Here is a 23,008-nt window from a genome sequence, read left to right as displayed (position 1 = left end):
AGTTAAATAACATTTCATATAAATAAATAATGGTGAAGAAATTTTTTCTCACCAGTGTTTTAATGTGATTTTTTATTTAACTTTGTTTATACCAATTTCGTAAAACCCATTTGTCATTAAAATAATTGAAACCAAGGAATTTTAAATAAAATGTGATTACATAGAAATAGATTAGTTTTGATAGTTTTTAACATGAACTTTATTCTAAAGACACTCAAAAATTGTATTAGATAATGCATTTGCATCAAATTCATAAAGTTCTCCAAAGTGGTACAATATTTATGTTTCAATGTTTCACTTTTAGAAATGCCAGCAATCTGATATCAGTAGTAGTTCTCTCTCTCCAAATGTGATGGGAGAAGTTATTCATGTGAATGCTAAAGATGATACTGTTGCAGAGTATAAACTTTGTGAAAGAAATGGAGAAAAACCTACAGTAAAACTTAATGAAAATGATGAGTTACCTTTGCCTCCCCCACCTCCAGTTGATGGATTATACTTCTCTCAAGAGCAACAAAATCTCCCTCTTCCACCTCCACCAGGTTCTGATGATGATAATCAATTTGATAGTGGTACTGCTTTCTGTTCCACTTTGCAAGATCCTGACAGTGAGACTAAATCATACTTTCTTCCACCTCCACCACCACCACCTCTACCCTTGTCACACACTTTAATTCTCTCATCTGAAACAAAAAAGCAAAAAACAGATGGAATAGCTACAAAGAAGAGTGATTCTTTATTGAGTGGGATTTCAGGACTTGACTTAAATGAGCTTCTGGCTGTCAGAAACAATCTTCGTAAACCAATTCCATCAATCTACCATTTAAATGGAGGTAAGTGTGTAGATACTCCTCAATGCAGAATTACAGTATGTATGATAAAGTTTTTTGTGTGTATTTAACACTGTTATATACATTCAAAATTATATGAAGTTGTAGTACTTAAGCATTAATGTACTGCTAATCTTCATATAAGGATAAAAATATTTGTTTTTGTTAATTACCCAGCAATATTATTCACTAATTATTTTATCAGTAGTTTTTGGAAACTGCATTGCTAAACAATTTTACAGTAGGCTCATGCAATTTAGTGAAATTGAGTTGCAAATTTCACTTGTATAACAATACATGGGTAACTCAGATATTTTGAAATGTTCTCTCAAAAACTGGTAACATTACATTAAAGATCATAAATATATCATATACAAACAATGACAGTTTTGTAATTAACTGTTTTTGCTAAATGTGTTTTTTTCTATTGTAGTTACTTGCATTCAAAGTAATAACAAATCAAATGTAAAGTGATTTTCATTTTAAGTATAAAAATATTTTTCATCTTATAGTTCTCGTATTTCATTCTCCTAATCTATAGAAACTACTTGAAAAGATATAACATATTTTAAGGCCAATTTTATGCTTTATTTTTAATTTTCTCTACCATATCACTAACTCTATGATCAGTATGCAATCCAACAAAATAATTCGAATTAGGAAATAGAAACAAAATGCATACCTTTTTTTATTTTGTAGAATATCTTTAAATTGTTTCCATTTATAAAGTTCATAATTTCATCTATTTTTCTTTTCACATATGGTTAAATTTTAATGTTTTGTTTTCTTTTCTTCTCTTTTACAAAGTATTGATCTTCACCTAAATTGATGGTGCCCTCAAGGCATATTATAGTTTATTTGGGAGATGTACATAACCCTTCAGCAAAATTTTTGTTCATTACATAATATTGTACCAGGTGGGTTAAGGTGTTTGACATATATTCTGAGGGTTGCGGGTTGAATCTCCATTGCACCAAACATGCTCGCCCTTTCAGCTGTGGGGATGTTATTATGTGTGGTCAATCCCACTATTTGTTGATAAAAGAGTAGCCCAAGAGTTGGTGATGACTAAATGCTTTCTCTTTAGTCTTACATTGCTAAATTAGGGATGGCTAGCTCAGATAGCCCTTGAGTAGCTTTGCACAAAATTAAAAAAACAAACAAAAAACACCACAAAACATAATATTGTAAACCTTGAGAATGGATGCAAAGTGTGATGTATATTTAAAAAGTGTTTTAATTATGCATTTTAAAACATAATTAATATTTAATTAACTAAAATATAATGGTAAGATCGAAATAGAATTTAAACTTTATCATTAACTATAATATATTTAGGTAAGAAACAACTATAAGTATTACGGTTGATCAATTTGAAAAAAGTACTGTGACAAGGATGTGGCACCAATTTCATAATAATATTTGTTAGTTTATACTATAAAATGAGTTCTTTCTGATTGTTATATACACGTGTATGGAACATCTGCATGGATGGGATAAAGCTCAAACAAATCTGTTGAAGGTGAACATGGCATCTGTCAGGAGTTGAAAAATTTTTACTTGTTTAACTGTATTCATTCAGAGTACTTTGAAAGGAATGAGTCAAATGGTTATGTACGTACCTTACTAGCTAGACATACCTCTACTTCCATTGTATTAGTGAGGATAGAGAGCCATAGTAGAGATTTTTCACAGCTTGTTGTCCTGTGACAATACATCTGAAGATTTAAATTTAATTTTTATAAGGTTTATTTTGTATTAAAGTACTTAAAATTTGGATAAAATAAAAGTACCAGTCATAACACACAATATTAAATTAATTTACATACCTTGATGTTAAAGGAGTTTTAATTAGATTTTGAGTGTAACAAAATGACTTGCATAGAAAAGCATTTAAAGAGTCTTCTGTTGCAAAAGGGTTAAAATGATTCCATAAGAAATTGGAATATGTGTGAATTTTATGTACTTGTGTATTTAATTATATTATTTGCATTTTTAACTTGTATGATTTTTTGTGTTCTTTATTTCATTATGCAAAATACCCTTTTTATAAATATTAAAATATTTTTTACGTGTATTAAGATGACCTCAGATTAACCATAAAACAGTTTTTCTATAAATTTTATGAATTTTAATGTGTAAACAAAAGTTTTAAATTCTGTATATAGAAAAGCGAGCTAATCTTTACAAGCCCAGATGGAAATCAAGTGATTCTGACTTTTCAACAGTTTTGCATGCTACCCTTGCTCGTATAAGGAATGTGACATGTGACTCTGACTTGTCTAATGACTCGGACTCAAGCACTGAATTTGAATGAAGTTGCATGTTATAGTTATTTGTTCTTTTATTGTGAGTAGTATTCTACCTATTTTTAAAGCCAATTTTATAGGTGTTTTTATAATACAGTTTAGAAAATTTCAGCAAGTATGTGACAATATGAAATTGGAATAAATTTCCAAATTAGAGATAATTATTAATTTCAATGATTTAATTTTAATTATCATGTTAAAATGTATATAACATTTATAACTTGTACATTTAAAAAATTGTCTGAGACTATACAGAGAAAATCTTAGGTTTTGAAAGTGACAAAGAAATATCCTGAATTAAAATTTTAGGTCTTATTAAACATTTTCTTATACTTGGTATTTGGCTTCATTTTTGTACCTATTTCAGTTTAGATATATCAGAATAAGTAAATATTTTATATGTGAAATAGGAGACTGTTGAATTACACACACACACACACACACACACACACACACACACACACACACACACATAGGTGTTCAAGGATTTAACAGCTTCAAAATAACATTGGTGAATTATAAGTGTTCATAAGTAAATAGTGAGAAAAATCAATATATGTCATGCACTGTATTGTAGGACTAGACTTAGTAGATAATTTATATATTTGATGAAATTCACTTATTATGAAATTATTGATACAAACATTGCAGAAAGTACAAACATGATTTGTATATTTGAAACATTCTAGCTGCTTAAAACTTACAATTCAATATTATATTTGCACCTAGTCCCAGTTGAGGTCACTTTTATTAATGGATTATGGTCATGTATTTTTTTGATATAATGTTATGGTATGTGCTTGTGATAAGTTATTTATGACTTAGAAAGAATGATAACCCAGCAGATGTATGCATACACATAATTTTTATCTGGGATCTGGATGTATACTCCATTTTGCTGTGATACATATAATTTTATTGAAGATATTATATTGATGTTTCTTGCAAGTGAGCCATTTGGGTAAGTGCACAATAACATTTAAATGAATAATATATTCCCTGGTTACACGAGATGTAGTAAAAGGTTTTAGTATATTACCAGTTGTTACTGTGTTGTAAAATGTTTTGTTAAATTTAAGCAAGCTATGAATAACTATCAGATTTGAAAAATCATACATTTATAAAATTAATATGTAAAAATAAAAAATTCTATTTTTATGTACCTTTATTGTTGGTTTTGAATAAAGTAAATTGTTAGGCACAACAATAAAATTTAAAAACAAAGCCCAAGCAAACTTGTGAAAAGAATACAGATTACATAAATCAAGACAAGTTTGCCAATTACTTCATATTAACATGTTGAACACCCTTATACTAAGAAATTAGTGACCTATACTGTATGATACAATTGGTATTTGTGGGTTTTTTACAAAACACAATGATAGTGTTCAGCAGTGGTGGCTTTTATTTTGGGGGACAATTAAACAAAAAAATAAGTGATGTGAGGTCCAAAACTAACCATGTAGATAGTTTGACTAAAAATCTAAAGTCTAGTTACAAAAGTCTGCACAGTGTTTTATATATATAAATAATGTATATGGAATGTGTCCAAGCTAAAATGTAGCTACGTTATAAGAATTAAAGGCTGACTATAGGGAGCCTTATAATTGGGGTGTTCTTCAATTAATTATTAACTTTCAAAAAGTTATAAAAGTTAACATTTAATTTATCCTCTCTTTTTTTCAGTGTTTACCCATATATATTTCTCTGAATTTTGTTATTTTCTAACTTTGCATAATGCATATGATCACTTAACATTACTCGTACTACCAAATTCAGTTTTACATAAATTCACCACAAATTTTCTTGATCTGATTTTAGTATCATTATATTTTTAATACCTTTTTGTTCTAATGTGGGCATTTATATACTTTACGATCTAGCATAAAAACAAGTCATGATAAAAACTCTTAACTAATGCTGAGGAAATTTGTAATAACCAAGGACATTTTCTTTCATAAGCTGGTAAATTATAAATTACTTTGTAGAGTTAAATGGATAGGCACTAGACATTATAGATAGAATTGTAAACTAATACTTAGATTCTAATAAACTTTCTTTAAACTCTAAGAAATTAGTCACTTGTTTTTTAACATATATTCCAGACCTCAATATAGAGGTTAAATTTATCACAAAACCAGGACAAAAAACTGACTTCTTTTATTTCTAAATCTGAAAATGGGAAGAAAATTGAATTTCAGAATAAAGGAATATGTGACCACTATCTCATGCTTTTGAATACATGAGTAAAAGTTCTTGTACCTTCTCCAGTAATGATATATATTAACAAAGTTGGATGTAACTAAAAGAATCAATACTTATTTACAGTTACAAATCTAGATTAACCAAACACTCACAAGCTTCTTTTAAATTTCTTCAAAATTGTTTTACATGTGTAATTATATTGTGATTTTTTTTTCTGCTAAAGAAGTATCTGTTAATACAGGTGTACCTGATGATATCAGACAAACTGTTTCAAAAGTAATTTGTTTTTAATTATTCTGTTTTTTGCAACATAAAATTTTAAATTAATTCTGTATTTTGTATAGATATATATTTTTATAATATTGTTTCACACAATTTTTACTTTCCATGATGTTATACAGTTTTACATGTACTAAATAAATAAAATATATAAGCATGAAATTGAATCTGATTATAGAAATACCATGCTTAAGAAGTTTCTATGTTTCTTTCTTTCTGTTCACATAAAATCATATTAATATTTACAACTTTAATAAACGTAAGGGTGTAAAATTGAAACTAGATAGCTGGTTTTTATGTCCATACCCCACTTTACTCTCCAGTTTGATTCAGTTAATTTTGAAATGGTAACTAAAACATTTACATCTGTTGACTTCACATAATAAAATACTTTAAACTAACAGCTTTTGGTAATTCAATATTTCTTTGTTACCTGTGAAAACAGTTTTTAATCTTTTTTCTTGTGAGTAATATTCTATTTTCATGACACTTTTATCATGAACAGTTTTATTACACAGAGTATATAAATTAAAGTCATTGTGTAAACAAAAATATAACTTCAAGATAATCCAATCCCAAAATTAAGGTTTCATAAACTTGTTTCTTTATGCAGCATAGCATTCATACATATGTACAAATTTGTTGAATCTTCAAAAAATAATTTCACATGGAACAAGTGTAGAAATTACATATTTCAGGATGGAAGGCCATCTTCAGTTACAAGTATTAATTAAAATAAAAACATTAATCGACTTGAATTGGATAAAACGTTTTCTAGTGTTCGCATAATTTGGAAATTTATCATACTGGTGGTGATTTTTATTTAATGTGTTTTGAGATGTAATTATTTATTATTAAATATTTTAAATTATTTTCATTAATAATACGTTCATTATGTATAATTTTAAAGTAATTTTCTTCATGCTGATGTTTATTGCTTGTGCAATGTTTGTGAATCTGTGAAGAGGTCTGGTGTGTTTCATAATTCTCCTGTTTAAATTGTGTCACATTTCATGAATGTAGAAATCACTATATTCATAATTCTATGATTGTATGGATCTGTATAAACCTTTCTTAACAAATGCTTAAATACCTACAGTTGTATTTTTTTTATAAAAAATATTTCTAAAATTATAAGTGAAACAAACATTCAAAATATATTCAAAGTAATAACCATGAAAATAAAACTATTTGAGAAACATCTATGAATCTGAATAAATTAAAAGGAATTACACAAAAAATATTTACAGATACATGAGAAAGGTCTATATAACAAACTCCAGTTTGAAGAAAAGATCTGTAAAATCATACAAAGTGAAATGGACGTTAATAAAAGAAAAATAAAGCTCTAATAATGAAATAATTATGACCAGAAATAAACTAACACCAGCAATTCAAAAACAAATTTCAAAACCATGAGCATATTGGTTGTTAAAGATTTTATTCCACTGAAGTTATTGCTTTATGTTTTTATGTTAATTACCTCAAAATGGCTGTTTGTACTGTTGGTTTTGTAAAGTTTTTTCATTTGCTTTAAGCCTTTTAATTGATTTTTGTGGTTTAATCTCAAATAATAAACTTGAAGAGAAAACATTAGAAAATAACTGAGAGAATGATTTTTAAAGTACACACCATTTCTTAGTTGTATCCTTTCTTTTTTGTGTGTGAGAGTAGGTGGGAACAGTAGGTGTAATGATGACCTAAACATTTTTTTTTTTTTATTTAATGTTAGGTACAATAACCTCTTCTGTCCTAATGGCTTTGTGACCCATATAAAGATAGTCATGAGCATATCATAAAGAAATATATCTCATTAACTCCTGACTCTTAAATTCACCTGTACTGTATTCTGTATATTATTTAAAGAAAAAATTACTAAAACTGTAATTCTATGTTTCATACATTAAAATTGGGTATTTTTATGAAGTAAACAATCTGCTCTTAAGTTTCGTTTGTAATTTTCTAGAGTCAAATAAGTTAATATGAGACTTTGCATTTTAAAATCAATTTATTACCAATATTAATACAAGCCATATAACTTTATTCACCACAATTTCTACATAAAAACAAAAGTAGAAACCCCATCCAATGAAATTTGAAAGGTTGGTATGTAACAATTTAAAATAAGTAACAAAACACCAACACCCTTAAAGATTGACATGATTTGAAAAAAACTATTTTAGGTCTAACTGTTATAAGGGAATGTAATTTAAAAATGTATTATTTGTTCAAAATATTTATTTCATTACAGCTGTTGATTTCACAGGAAATATAAATATTTATCTTACAGATGGATATACTGTCAAACATTTTAAAGATATTTCAAGTATTCATTGTTTCCTCATTTTGGCTTTAACTTGGTGGATCATGAAATATCTTATATTGTGAAAGGCACATAATATTTCTTATCTAATAAATTCCAGTACATTTCAGAAAATAAAACATTTTTAAATATGCAAAGAATTTTCTTTGATTACTGATCTTGATCATACTGTTTATAAAGATCAAGGATTTCTTCTACATCTTCTGTTGATCCAAGAAAAATTGGTGATCTTTCATGAATCTTTTCTGGTATAACATCAAGAACTGGAATTTTGCCAGTGCTTGCAATCCCTCCTGCTTGTTCAATGAGATAAGCCATAGGGTTGCACTCGTATAAAAGTCGCAGCTTTAAAAAAAAAAGTAGGTCTTTTTGTTTGTTTATGAAAAATTAAAGTACAGAATAGAAACATTCTTGTTATCAAAATCATATTATAATGTAATAGTTTGAGAATAGTACTGTATACTTAACTATATCTTCAACTCTATTTTAGTGGAAAGGATCAAACAGGATTAACAAAGGATTAATGAAGTATAGAACATCAGAATGCATGCTAAAGATTTGGTTCAAATCACTGAATTAAAAAGGGCTGAAAAGAAACTACAGGAAAAAACAAAGTGTGAAAATAAAAGCTATATCTTAAAAGGAGAGATAATGAAGAGAACTTTCGGATTCTCTTATTATCTCCGTCAATTTTATGAGGTCATTTATATAATATTGCTGTTAGTAATATGCATAAAGTGTAAAATACACCAGACTACTGACTTAAAAAAATTCATACATCGAAGTAAATTCAGAACACAAGTTTAAATTTATCCTCTGTTGTTTGAAATATTTAAATGCTCTAAAAATGTTTAACTAACATTTTGGGATCAGAATGTTAGAAACACTGAGCCTGCTCTTTTATTCATATCTAAATATACGTAAACATTAAAAACACAAGAAAAATACAAATTATGCAAAAATTTAAACTAGTATCATATATAATAGTAACACATTAATTTTTTTCTATTTTTTACATTCCACTGGATGTAAAAACTACAAAAAAACTGTTTGAGAATGATAGTGTTCCCACTGTTATGTACAAGATCATTTAAGTGAAAAGTAGAGCTAAATATATAGAGTTTTACCTTTCCACTGGGGGAATCCTTTGTTGCAGGGTACATAAAAATCCCTCCATATTTCAAGGTTCGATGGACATCAGCTACCATGGAACCAACATATCTGGCAGCATAAGGCTTTCCATTCTACAGGTTCATAGTGTCATACAGTTTATGAAACATTCTGATTTCTAAGGTATACCACAGTCGTAAACAAATCATTTGCTATGTGACAGTTTATTTTACGAATCTAAGATTTAGGTTATTAAATAAGAATATGTTACACATGTTAGTAAACAATTGTGTGGTACTAAATTATACAGCAATGGAACCCTGCCAAGATTTGACATTTATTGTCACTGTTAGGGTAAAAATCTCATAATTTTTATTTTTGCAAGTCTATTTGAAATAAAGAAATTACATGCAGCACCATGTCACATACAGCACCATGCATGTATACATGCAACTAAACTTCTTTTCAATTAAGCAGCAATGAACAAAACAACAACGTTTGTACTATATATATAATACTTTGTCTCCTTAAACTTCAGTTTTTGCAATAATAGTCTCCGAACAGTATTAACAGCTTTGAGTTTTATAGTGCTTTGCAAATTTCTCATTCAGTCAATGTGAATAACTACAAAAATGTGACCTTTGTTGTATTTTATATTAATAATAAGCCTCTTAAGAATTTGTATGTTTTTCAATTGTACTGTATTGTTTTAATACCATATTTGTGTGTTTTAAAAACCATGTGATGCATTACAAAACATTTCATCATTTTAACATTCTTATAGCTATACAGTGCCTGTCACCAACTCCTGAGGTAGAGTGACAGTGTGTGTATCTGTTTGCTGGGGAGTCTGGAAGAGCTCTATTAGTGTGAGGGGATGAATTAAAAACAGTCAATGTTCTCTGATACTGAGAGCTTGGGTTTTAAAAACAATGTAAACTCAGTAACGTTTTTTTTGTTTTTGAAGTATTGATACTTGTCTCCAGTTTCAGGTGCTGAAGTGGCACTCTTGCATTACTACACCCCTGTTATCACACAATGCATTTAGTTCCAAAACTTCTTAGTTACATTTCTACATTGGGGCCCGGCATGGTCAAGAGTGTTAAGGCGTGCCACTCGTAATTTGAGGGTCGCGGGTTTGCATCTCCATCATGCCAAACATGCTCGCCCTTTCAGCCGTGGGTCCGTTATGATGTGATGGTCAATCCCACTATTCTTTGGTAAAAGAGTTGGCAGTGGGTGGTGATGACTAGCTGCCTTCCCTCTAGTCTTAGACTGCTAAATTAGGGACGGCTAGCACAGATAGCCCTCGAGTAGCTTTGTGAAAAATTAAAAAAAACAAACAAAATATTTCTATATATGTACCACTCATTATGGTTGTTAAGAGACATCTAGAATTTTGAAAATTAAGCAATGCTCTTTGGGTGGCCTCCATGAGTTAACTGTCACTTCTTTCTTATGAATTAGCTAATGAATGATATAAAAATAACTTAAATGTGAACTTAAGTTTGAGCTTTATTAACCATAAACTTATTTGAACTCTTTGAAACACCATATGGTCACAATACATGCCACTTACTCTACATGTTAATTGTCTATAAAAGGGATAATTCTCAGAGAGAAATTTGTGTCCAGGTGTGTAAGGATTTACTGTATCTGTGTAATCTAATGACTGATATACAGATAACTTAAATATAAATAACTTTCAACCTATTATATGTTAAACAATTCTCTCTAAAATGTGTAAAAACCAACCTGAGGGGATTTCTTCCTTTGCACATATTCTGTTACAGGTTTATCCCATAGACAAGCATACCCTTCATTAATGCTGTAGATTTTGCCTCTGGGTTTGATAGTCATATTGGGGTCAGTGAGGATAAATTCTCCAATAGACTATAAATAATATAATAGTAGCATTAAAATACTACAGTCTTGTTCAAAAGCCTTGGCTCATTGCATAGAAGAAATACATACTAGCAAATAACATGAAATTGGTAACTGGCTTTTGAAGCACATTAAAAGTACTTTAGTTATGATGATGAATACAGAGGAAGCTTATTTGACATAAAGAGAAATATAATTCAGAGTGTAATATTTGTTTGCAGTATCTTATGTTGTTTTTTTTTTACATTTGAAATACTCATATGAAATTGTAATACAATTCATGATAATGTTTATAGATAATATCAAATAACATAAGATGTGCATATGTGTCTTTAATTTGATAGGAAAAAAAAGGTTAAACCCAAGAAATGATGCTGTAACATATTTTTATAGTGTATAAATAAAGAAAGCTGCATAGTATATAAATTGCAAAAATATTACTCAAGATATTTTCAATTAGTAATTTTGATGCATATCTTACATATGTCTTATACTTTGATAATTAAAATGACAATGAACACTTCTTTCATAGAACATTGTTCATAATACTGTAACATAAAAACTGGGTAATTCTTGTTTTTACAAAAATAATAAATAATATAATATTAAAGTGGCTGATGATGTAGAACAAATAAATAGTAGCTGTAAACACTATACTGGAAAGGAACTTGAAAGATGTTTTGCATGAAAAATTATCCAATAACCAATACATTTCAAATTAAGGATAATTTAAGAAGAAAAAAAATCAGTCTTAACTGTTCATAGACCCTATTAAGGTTAAGTATTAGTTTAAACTATTTCCAAACTTTTTAGTACTCGAGAAGTCATTTTCATATATTTTCTTGTTATAAATAGTGCACATCTCTTTGTTTTGAGTTGTTTTACTTTGGATATTCACTTCATACTTATAGGTTCTAATCTGTATAGACTGAGAACTGCATTCCTGTTTCCTACTTGAATATGTTATTGACTGAAGAGTATGGATACACAAAAATAATACATTGTACATACGGGATCCAACATGAAACCGTTAACTCCATTTCCAGTTGATAAAACTACCATTGTGGCACTTCCATAGAGAGCATAACCAGCAGCCACTAGGTTTCGCCCACTTTGTAGTCCATCCTGCTCTGTTGGTGGTCCAGTTGTTGCCTAATCAAAAGAAAAAGTATTATATTAATTTATTCTACTTTTATTATTTAGCTATACAATACCAAGACCTAGTTATGCTTAAAACACATAGTTTAACACAGTGAGAAATTTAATTATTTTGTTTGTTGGGAGAATGTCTAACTTATGGTGTATTGTTGCCAAGTAATTTTACAGTATGAAAAAAAGTAAAATTCTTAATCACATGTATCTGTTTTTTATTCTTTTGATTAAGGTAAAAAGTGACACATTGAACTTCAAGAAATAAAATTATGGGATTTTTGAAGATGTAGATTATTTATGGTAGGAGGAATAACTTAACGATTGAAATAAGCAAAATCGGAAATTAAACTTGTGAATCAGTATCACAAAAAGTTATATGCTGATGGCAGACAAATATATATATATACAAGTAATGGGATCTGGGAACTATAATGCTCAGATTTAAACATTTTGGAATATTTTTGTTTCACCCACCTTGCGATAAATAGCAAAGATTGATCCAATTGAAACAAGACAGTCAATGTTTGATGACCCATCTAGTGGATCAAAACAGACAATATACTTCCCTCTCTTGTCAGCCTCAACTTCAATGACTTGATCATTTTCCTCAGAAATAAGAAGGCATGTAGTGAACGATGATTGAAGCATATTGATAAACAGTTCATTGGCAAGAACATCCAACTTTTTAACTTCTTCTCCTTGAACATTTGTCTGGCCTGCTATACCAAAACTGGGAGAAAAGCAAAATTTAATAAAAAATTACTTAATAATAATACTAATACTTGTGTGTATTTCTGATACATTACATGATTTTATCATGTTCCACATGGTGATACACAAATCTTTATTACATACTTATAAAATCTCTAACTTTCTAGAAGGGAAACTAGTCATGCATATAAGAAAATAAAATATTTTTAAAAGGTGGTTGGTAATTATTCATTTGAAAACTTAAATACTTTCAGTTTATTCTGAAAAAGAATAAATGGTTTTGTGAAGGTTTCTAACTAAGAATACTACAACAATTAAAATTGTTAATGAAATAGAAATTTGTAATTTCAAAAAAATGCTATAAATATTAGACCTTCACAAACTATTGCAGTCTATTTGTATCAGTAGTAAATAATTCAAAAGAAACATTTTACTATGAGTTTGAGAATGTTTGATGCATTCACTGAAGTACTGGAGAAAAATATTTCTAAAAATAGTCAGTAATATACTTTAAGAATCTTGGATAAAATTCTAAAGCATTTCAGTCAAAATGTATAACTTGACATTATCAAATTATTAAGTTAAATATGCAGGTGAATTATGTTTTCCAGGTTAGATTATTTAAAACAAAATTGTGATCAGTTTCCAAATTATTTTCAAAATTGCAAAGAAAACACCAATAGAAGTTAATATTATTTATCAATACTGGTAATAAATTCAACATTCATATTGATATATTTACTATTTCTACTAAAACAGGTCATATACCATTGTTTATTACAATTACCATGTTAGTGAACAGTCATGGCGTTTACATGAAATACTGTGCAAATTACGGGTTTTGAAACTACCACATGCATTTCTGGCATTTTGTGTGATGGCCCGATATTTAATAAAAAATAAATGTAATGTGTACTGGTTCACAGACCAGAATGGTTTTTTTATGGTAGCAAACTAAACAGAAAATCATTTTGCTGTTATAGCAAACTTGCAATACGTGAGTATTAAATTTTGTCTTCTAAGACTAATTGAAAAACAGTTTGTTTGCAAAGCTCGTATGTTACCTTCCAATAAATTCCTGCTCAAAGGCGTCCAATCTTGCAACTACTATGTAACCACAGGTTTCAGGAAACCATGAAAGTATAGATTCTAGAAACTTTTAATGTAGAAGATGTATTTTTGAGACATTCAGGGAGCATCAAGTTAATATTACAAGTATATTGTCACGAACAAAAAAAGTTAAGTATTTTTATTAAAGATCTATCAGAAAGTTTAAGGAGTCGGGATGACTCGTACTCCCATTAGTGTAAGTGCAAAGTGAGAATTTTGTGTAAAAATTAAAAATACTTATTTCATTTTAGGGTTTTCAAGTCCCCCGCAGTACAGCGATAAGTCTATGGATCTACAACGCTAAAACCAGGGGTTCGATTCCTCTGGGTGGACCCAGCAGATAGTCCAATGTGACTTTGCTATAGGAAAACACACACGGTTTTCAAATTCATTTGTATAACCTGTATAATCTCCTAAACCACCCTTCATAGTTCTTTATAGTTTCGTGTATGTGACAATTCATATATTTTCAGAGTACTTCTAAATATTGTGATGTAATCTTAGGCTATATAAAGTATGATACATAAATTTTCAAATATACATTTGAATATTCTTATCTAGTATAATAATACTCTATTTTGTCTGTCCGGAAAATGTACGCGCACTCAACGGATGTAAACAAAAGCTGGAAGTAAATATATTTTAATAGAAATGTTGTATAAGAACATATTAAAAACGTATCAAAGTTTTTATAAAGGTCTAGCGACAGGTCGTATAGTAACATTATTCATTTATTTATTTATAGTAGTACTAAAGTAAAGTGTAGCTTTTATTAGATTAGCCTCCCAATCGCTCAGCGGTATGTCTGCGGACTAACAACGATAAAAACCGGCTTTCGATACCCGTGTTAGGCAGAGCACAGATAGCCCCTTATGTAGCTTTGTGATTTAATTTTATTAAATTTAAGAAAAAACACGTACAGAAGTTACAAAGTTAATTTATCTCAATACCGAAGATAGGAGGTACTTAATAATAGAGGTTAAACTAATGTTAGGCCCAAGCGAAGTAGACTTACAAGTTATTGATCTCGGTGTCTACGTTTAAAATTCGTTTGTATTATTCTAGAAATCCTGTATTTTAATAATTAGTGTTGAATTAAAGATACTAATTTGAATGCAAATGTTTTGCGAGTCTTTTTTAACTCTGATATATTATTCTGAATTTATTATTTATTTTGTACATGTGCATGTTTCACGTAATGACGACATTCAACTGAGTTTTATCCTTGTCATTTGTTTGAACTAATACCTGTTCTGCCATCGGAGAATGACTTGAATGCTGCACTTTGTGTAAGATATCCTCTACACTTGATTGAAAATGACCAATCATTTGATGTCAGTAATTTCTCGCAGTAAATACAATGTTAGCTGTGAAGTGTGAAACGCTTAATTTAAACAGTCTGCCAGATCAAATGTGACCTGTTCTTTTGAATATATAACATCTAGTAGAAGCAACCATCCTGCATTTAACAATAGCAATTAACCAAGTCTGAGAAAGAACATAAAGTGGTGTACAAAATGAACATTTTTTATTAATTCACAAACGGCTTGACATGGCCAGGTGGGTTAAGACATTCGACTCGTAATCCGAGGTTTGCGGGTTCGAATTCCTGTCGCACCAAACATGCTCGCCCTTTCAGCCGTGGGGGCGTTATAATGTGACGGTCAATCCCACTATTCTTTGGTAAAAGAGTAGCCCAAGAGTTGGCAGTGGGTAGTGATGACTAGCTACCTTCCCTCTAATTTTGCATTGCTAAATTAGGGACGACTAGCCCAGATAGCCCTTGTATAGCTTTGCGCTAAATTAAAAAAGAAACAAACAATAATTTACAAACAAATTTTTGTGGACACGTGAACTAATAAAAATTGTTCATTTTGTACACTACGTTGTGTTATTTTTCACTATTTCTCAGACTTGGTTAATCAAAGATGCAGCAATAGTTCAAAGTAAATATATATTGGACCTACTATTAAATGGACCTATCTCACAGATCTGAAGTTAATTCAGTTCCATCTTATTATGCCAAAATAGCAATACCAGAGCTGCAGCTATTTGACAGAAAGAAATTACGAACCTAGCAATGATGCTATAACGTAATTCACAGAAATGACAGAGATATTAAAAAAAAACATCATAAGCACAATTAGTGTAAGAAAAAAGAACCATTTTTATCTTCGTACAGCTTTCACTGATTAGCCAGATTTACTGTTATATATTTATTTTAATATCTTTATTTTTATTTCAGTTTAACATATATTTAGAAATGAGTATAAATTATATTGTTAAATGTATATTGCGAATGTCCCGCCTCTTCCCTAAATTTGTAGAAGATTCTCGAGCGTAAAAATCAACAAAGTAATATGCGTGTATGTAAAATACTAGTGACTGCAAATACTATTGCCAACTGAACTTTCGATAACCTCGCCTTAAAGTTTATAAATCGACACGCGAAAAGACAGTACAATATTGTTGGTTTGCTATAGTTAGTATACGATAAACCCTGGAAGCTATAATTGTGATAAACGCTAATCAACAAGAAACTACAGAAACCTGAACACAAACGAAAGGATTTCGAACATAACAAACCGTTTAACCGTCAGTAAATTAACTTCGGATGTTTTTATTTCTACGTGTACAATAGACATCCTCGCCTGAGAAAAGTCAGCTTGTAAACGCCGTGAGGCCAGTCAAGAATTTTGAGAACTAGCTAGTTTATCAAGTCACTATGAATTCGTTTATTGTGAACCATCGTTAAAATATTCAGTTCCAGGCCTGTAAAAGATTCAATATTGTTTGCAAGTTTGTAGAGCTTTTGTATATAAATCATTATTTGTAACAATCTTAATAATAAATTCCATCGTTTTTGTACATTAAAATATAGCTGTGTTAAGAAAGAAAATTGTGTGTTTCAACATTATTGGCAAATATTATAAATTTGATACATATCGACATTCAATTAAATTCTTCTAAATCAAATTGAAATTTCAAGCTCTTAGTATTTGAAATCATAATACATAACTTATGTAACATACAGTAAATCGGAAACTTGTTTGAGATAAATTATTAAAAATATACAGAAACAACTCAAAAGTTTACTTGTCACACATTTCAACTATTAAAAAAAGCTCTTCATATTCTAAATTAACAAATTATCAATGTTTTTGTTTGTTCTTAAATTTCGCGTAAAGCAACATGAGAGCCATCTGTGTTTATCAATGAGAATACTGTTTACCTAATATCCCTCTCGAGTGGCTCAGCGGTATGTCTGCGGACTTAAAGCGCTAAAAACCTGGTTTCGATACCCGTGGTGGGCAAATTGTGTAGCTTTGTGCTTAATTCAAAAACAACGACTTTGTCTAATAAAAACATAATTCTGGATTATACAGACTAAATAATACATTCTTAAGTGTGCAATCTATTATTAAGTGGAATCTGCACCAAACAACCAATTAAAACGCCAGCAGTGGGAAAACTTTTAAAATAAAATTGAGTTAAAACAGAACGAAATCCAAAATATCAGGTAGAGAAACATATCTAATATTGTGCCGTAACAACAGCGAGAAAATTAAACGTTAGCACTTGTGACCTACATTTTATCGGATCAGTCCCAGATAGAAGAAAATAATGAGTAACAAAACTAACCAATGAGTAGCATACACAAAACAGTTTCCTCCCTTCAATCCATACAGAAATGACACCAATAGATTTAATTTTAAAAAAGCTTGTTATGAAGTTGATCACTCCAAAACCACTATCAACTGACCTGAAGCTGGGCCTTGATCACAGAACCATATCAGGCAGGCTTAACTGAGGTGTCAATATGCTTGTTCCCTAGAATATTGACATGGCCAGGTATCCAAAAAATCTGAATAGAAACATATGACAGAGAAAGGTAAGCAGTCGTTTCTGACTCTCTAGGAGAACAGAATGAGAAATCACATTCAGCAAATTCAAGGCCAGAAGAGGGCTAAGAGACACTGTAAATAGAACAGTTCGTGTAATGCTTAACTTCTATGTAACCCAAGGCAAATGAAATGCATACAACGTGACAGTGAACACAGAAACTGTAGAGGAAATCCTGTGAGCAGTCACCAAACTACAGCAGAGGCCACAGAGTCACCTGATTTCGAACCATCCATATAAAATAAAATGGAAGAATGAATGGTTCAAAAGACGTTTGGCAAGAAGATAGCACTTCCAATTGGCGTTATCCATCTTCCTCAATGACTCAAAGAAAGGTCATAGGTGGGGATGGTAATGAACCAGGGCTACGTGGGCTGATCATCAGACTCAGTAATGTCATCCAATGATAGACTCACTTTATCCAGCTGTATTTGGATACAAAGGTCAAAAGGAAGAATGGAAAATTATATATTTCTAAAGATCAAAATCCAGCAAAAAAAGGAAGCACTATGTCACGTAGGATGTCATGGTAAGGACAGAAGCTTAGTAACAAAAAATAGGGAAAGTTGCAAATGTCAGTGGTGGAGAGAAGGTTGATAGGACTCAGTGTACAGGCTCTGGACTAGTAAAGTATGTAAAAGCCTCTGTGCAGAGCCAAAGCTCCATATGATATGTAAGTTCCAACATCTTCAAGGCAAAGGCCTTTGCAGAACCAAATCCATAGTCCAGCTTGAAATGTATAAAGACACATTAGATCTTCAGTTTAGAACATTGATATACTCTCTGAGAAGTGGAAGAGAAAACATGGAGGATGTTGTGCTCACATACACTTGACACGAAGCTGCTTAATGTGAGGAATAAAAGGTAGCATGTGGTCAATAAGAAACCTCGAGAACTTTGTTTCAGGAACTACGGGAATAACATCATAATTGAGATGGCTCTTAGGATTGGGGTGTAAACTTCATTTGCAGCTAAAATGAATGCAAATGGAGAAGAATGTGAAACTGTTTGCTGTGATCCATCCCAAAAGCGAGTGAGAGCAGTCTAAAGCTACTGTTTAATAAACCTCGTGTTTGACAACCGACAAGAAATACGGAAGTCATTAGCATAGAGGATGTTTTAAACAGTCAGAATAAGTTATTTAGTAATAGCACTGATATTTATACTGTAATGAGTGACAATAAGAACAATTCTGAAGGATTCCAAGTCTTGTGTGAAAAAACGGAAAAAGGTCAAACCCATACAGATCGCCTGTCAAATAAAAAGTTATAAACATAAATGGTCAAGTGGCTATGCAACACATAGCAGTGGAGTCCTTGCAAAGTTCTAAATTTCCATGTAGTGTTATAAGCCTTCTCAAAATAAAAGAAAACAGAAACAAGATTCTCTCTCTTTTGAATAAGGTTTCTTTTATCTAGATTTTGAGATGAATCAGGTGGTTCACAGTGAAGTGCTGTCGATAAATGCCACTTTGGGTGGGGAAGAGAAGGCTGTTTGGTTGAAGGAACCAAACGAGACATGCATTAATCATTCTCTTCAAAATCTTACAGAAACAGCTAGTCAAAGAAATTTGACAATAATTAGATTTAAAAAGGGAGGACGATAGCCTTGCATCAAGCATCAGGAGAAACATCCTCCTTCCAAAGACAGATAAAAACAAAAGAAGAGCAAGAGAAACAGGAGAGAGATGGCACAGCATCTCATAGAGAACATCATAAAGATCTGGCTGATGTACTGCCAGACTGATGAAGAGCAAGCTTACGTTCCACCAGTGTAAATAAGCAATTGTAATAATATAAATAAACTGCTGGCTATTAGAGGGCAAGATGGAAAAGGAATAGGAGGCATACTTCCTACTGATCTTCTGAAGGTTATCCTAGGCGACTTTGAAACTGTTGATAAAAGAAATGTTGGTATTAACTTAATGTGGTATTCCTTTTGGCTTTGACACTTAACCAGACGTGTGTGGGCACAAGCATGCTAGAAAGCAATGTGGTTGAAAACGTGAGATACCTATAGAACAGTGATTCCTAACCAGGGGTGCTCGCACCCCTTGGGGGTGCGAGATAGTGTTCCACGGGGTGCGAGATAACATTTCAGTTTGTTGTAATATTTTTTCTTTTCCAAATGTTTCGTTTTTGTTTATATATCATTAAAAACTAATTATAAAATTTGTTTTGACCGTCTTCACCTTTATTCTTCAATAAATAATTACTGTGAGGGGTGCGAGAACATATTAAAATTTTTTAGGGGTGCGGGTCATAAAAAAGGTTGGGAACCACTGCTGTAGAAGTTATCCCAGGCCCATTTCTGAACCTCCCATGCCTGCTAGCAGAAAGAGATCACCATGCACAAAGATACAGTGGGAAATGTGTCGAGGTTTTCAAAATATAATGAACAGATTTGAATTATACAACAAGTTACTGCTTCCAACAGTTATAGATGGAAGACCAACGAGAGCAGGATCCAATTCTGAGTAGGTAGTGAAGAAGAGTCATTCAGCTTGCTCTGACTGTATTGATGGCACATGGGTGGAGTAGCATTGACCTCGGCCAATCTCCTTCAAAAAGATGGGAAAATGATCACTGCCCTGTGAATCACTGTCAACCCTCAAAGAAAAATAGAAAACAAAGTGAAGAGAACAGAGAAATAAATAGCAGTAAAAGATTGACTAGGTGCATGAAAATAGGTAAATGAACTAGTACTGTAGAGCAGAATGTTGTGATAAGAAAACATACACTCCGCAAAACAATTAATCCCATAAATATTGAGAATATTCCAGAGGGAGTTTGATCGTTAAAGTCTCCCGACAGGAAAAAGGGAGACAGAAACTGTTCTATAAGAGCGTTAAGATCTGACTAATCATAAGTCTCTCCTGGAGATAGGTACGCAGAACACAAAGTTATGGCATGACTCACAAAAATACGGATGGCTACAGCCTCCAGAGACATATCAAGTGTCACAAACAAAATGGGTATGTGCTGGTCAATAAGCATCACTACATTTATTTGAACTTGTCCATTACACAACCTATCATTTCTATACAAAGAAAACTACCAAAAGCTAACAAAATCGGCAGGCTAAAGAAAAAATTCTTGCAATGAGACACAAGTGGGATGAAAGGTATCAATCAACCTTTAATGTCATCCAAATTAGAATGAAACCTCGATATTCCACTGTACGAAAGTGGATATATTTATTTAGATTGAGAAGAAATGGGTGGAAAACCCTTTTGTTTGCGACCACAATGTTTTCCTTTAGTTGAAACAGGTTTATTGATTTTCATGAAACACGTCCTAGGACGATTGGTCAGACGTCTCTCGGAGAAAGAAGACTCTAGCAACTGAGACTGTGACCAAATAAAATGTTAAAAATCATAGCTGAAGGAGATGAACCCGAGCAATCACTGGACGTGATAATTGGAACAGAGACAGGAGTAGAAGTAGACTTAGCAACTCCAACTGAGGGTAAAAAGACTCTTGACATGGTGAGAGTAAGACTCTGTTGGAGGCATGGAAAGACTGTCTGCACTACCACAGTAACAGTAGAATGGAATACAGAAGCAAACGTCCAAGACAGAACTGGGGACAACAACTTCCGTGCCTCATTGTCTCATTTTTCTCCAGCCACCTAAGGCAAGAATGAATGTATGAGGGATGTGAGTAATCACAACTGACGCACTGAGAGTCTAGTTGACATTTTTAGGCACCATGGTCTTTACAAACACAACAAGTACGTGTTAACGAACTACTACAAACTGCCTTAGAATCTCTGAACCACAGCTGTGGAAACTCTGGAGAGGGTTAGGAATATAAGTCCATACCTTACAGTTCAAATAAACTGTCTTAACATTGACAAAAGGATGTGGTGATGTAAATGTCAAAATCAGAAAACTGGTGGGCTGAAGTATTTCTTCTTTTCAAGCTGAAACTCCAACATGATGATGTTCTTTAAATCCCTGCTGATGGTAACTTTTCGTGAGGAATTCAATAGAAGTTCCATATGGCGTGTCTCATTTTTAACTATTGAATTTCCTTTTTGTGCCAGTGAAGTTGAATAGAAAAATAACATAACCCACCCACAGTATCATAAATGTTTATATCAATAAAATGTGTAATGAAGCTTCCTGCCATTATGGCCCATCATAGCCACATTGTTAAGGCGCGGGTCGAATCCCTGTTGCATTAAACATACTCGCCCATTCAGTCATGGAGCATTATAATGTGACGTTGGTAAAAGAGTAGCCCACGGGTTCGTAGTGATGTCTAGCTGCCTTACACTGCGAGATTAGGGACGGCCAACGCAGATAGCCCTCGTGTAGCTTTGCGCGAAATTCCAAAACAAACAAACCTTACCGTTAATTTATATTTCCTAATTGTTTTTATATAAAGTTTAGTAAAATTTTTCAGTATGTAAAGTTGTTGTTTCTTCAGCAGAATGCACGCACAATTACACGGTTGTATAATTTATTAGTAGCTGGATCAAACATGTGCAGCTGCACTATTGTGATGTTATAACTTGACAAAATACGCCGTTCTGCGATTGGTTTGCTTGTTTCTGAATTTCGCGCAAAGCTACACAAAGCTTAATTAGATAAGTTACAAATTTTAAATCAGTAGAGATAACAGAAGAAAATGTAACGCTTTTTTTTTCTAATTGCGTAAAATGAAACAAAATATTCCATGTTTTGTAAATTGATGAGAGAGTATCACCACTGAATTTTTTTATGTCAGTTTGTCAACGGTTAGAAATATTCCTTCCTCCATGGTTACAACAACAACAAAAATGTTAATTTGACATTTGTATACTACGTTATTCTTTTCACAAGTGATATAAAGTACAAAAATTATTTAATAAATTGTTTAGAAAGAGTATCAGTGATGAATATTGCCTGTTATATAAAGGACGATGTTTCGAAAGTTTTCTGTCTTTCATCTTGAGATCAACGGGTGCTTTATGTTGGCAGTTATTTCCATTTGAAATCTCCTGGGGTTTACTAAGAACCTCGAGAGATAACTGAAGATTGTGAAACCAAGAATAAACAACTAATCACAACACGTCCTCAACAATTAATTCACCAGCATACTATAAAAGGCCTGCAACAGTTTACATACACTGACGATAGTTTATTTCCGAAAATTATAGTGTTAACAGAAATTGATTCTTTGAATCCCTAAACTTTAAAAGTAATA

At 31.4% G+C, this 23,008-nt stretch overlaps 2 protein-coding genes across 5 annotated transcripts in view; one reads left to right on the top strand and one right to left on the bottom strand.

Moving 5' to 3' along the window:
• The window catches only part of LOC143249493 (junction-mediating and -regulatory protein-like), a 51,198-nt gene extending 39,090 nt beyond the window's left edge, over positions 1-12,108 (top strand). For 3 of the 4 annotated variants that reach the window (XM_076499419.1, XM_076499422.1, XM_076499421.1), the window contains exons 8-9: positions 305-833; positions 2,999-5,213. In XM_076499419.1, the coding sequence (XP_076355534.1) occupies positions 305-833; positions 2,999-3,147 (678 nt within the window). In that variant the 3' untranslated portion in view covers positions 3,148-5,213. Of the gene's footprint in view, positions 1-304; positions 834-2,998; positions 5,214-11,851 lie in introns of those variants that run through there. The other variant, XM_076499420.1, reaches the window with a different exon arrangement.
• LOC143249494 (fructose-1,6-bisphosphatase 1-like) overlaps positions 7,613-23,008 on the bottom strand; it is a 30,065-nt gene continuing 14,669 nt past the window's right edge. Inside the window, exons 2-6 of the mRNA XM_076499423.1 lie at positions 12,567-12,822; positions 11,952-12,092; positions 10,812-10,949; positions 9,074-9,190; positions 7,613-8,291 (exon numbers count right to left, since the gene is read on the bottom strand). Coding sequence (XP_076355538.1) covers positions 8,097-8,291; positions 9,074-9,190; positions 10,812-10,949; positions 11,952-12,092; positions 12,567-12,822 — 847 coding nt within the window. The 3' untranslated portion in view covers positions 7,613-8,096. The remainder of the gene's footprint in view (positions 8,292-9,073; positions 9,191-10,811; positions 10,950-11,951; positions 12,093-12,566; positions 12,823-23,008) is intronic.

The sequence above is a fragment of the Tachypleus tridentatus genome, chromosome 4 (genome assembly GCF_004210375.1).
Source record: "Tachypleus tridentatus isolate NWPU-2018 chromosome 4, ASM421037v1, whole genome shotgun sequence".
Lineage (NCBI taxonomy): Eukaryota > Metazoa > Arthropoda > Merostomata > Xiphosura > Limulidae > Tachypleus > Tachypleus tridentatus.
Note: the sequence above shows the minus strand (reverse complement) of the source record. Positions and strands in the feature narration are given on the sequence as shown.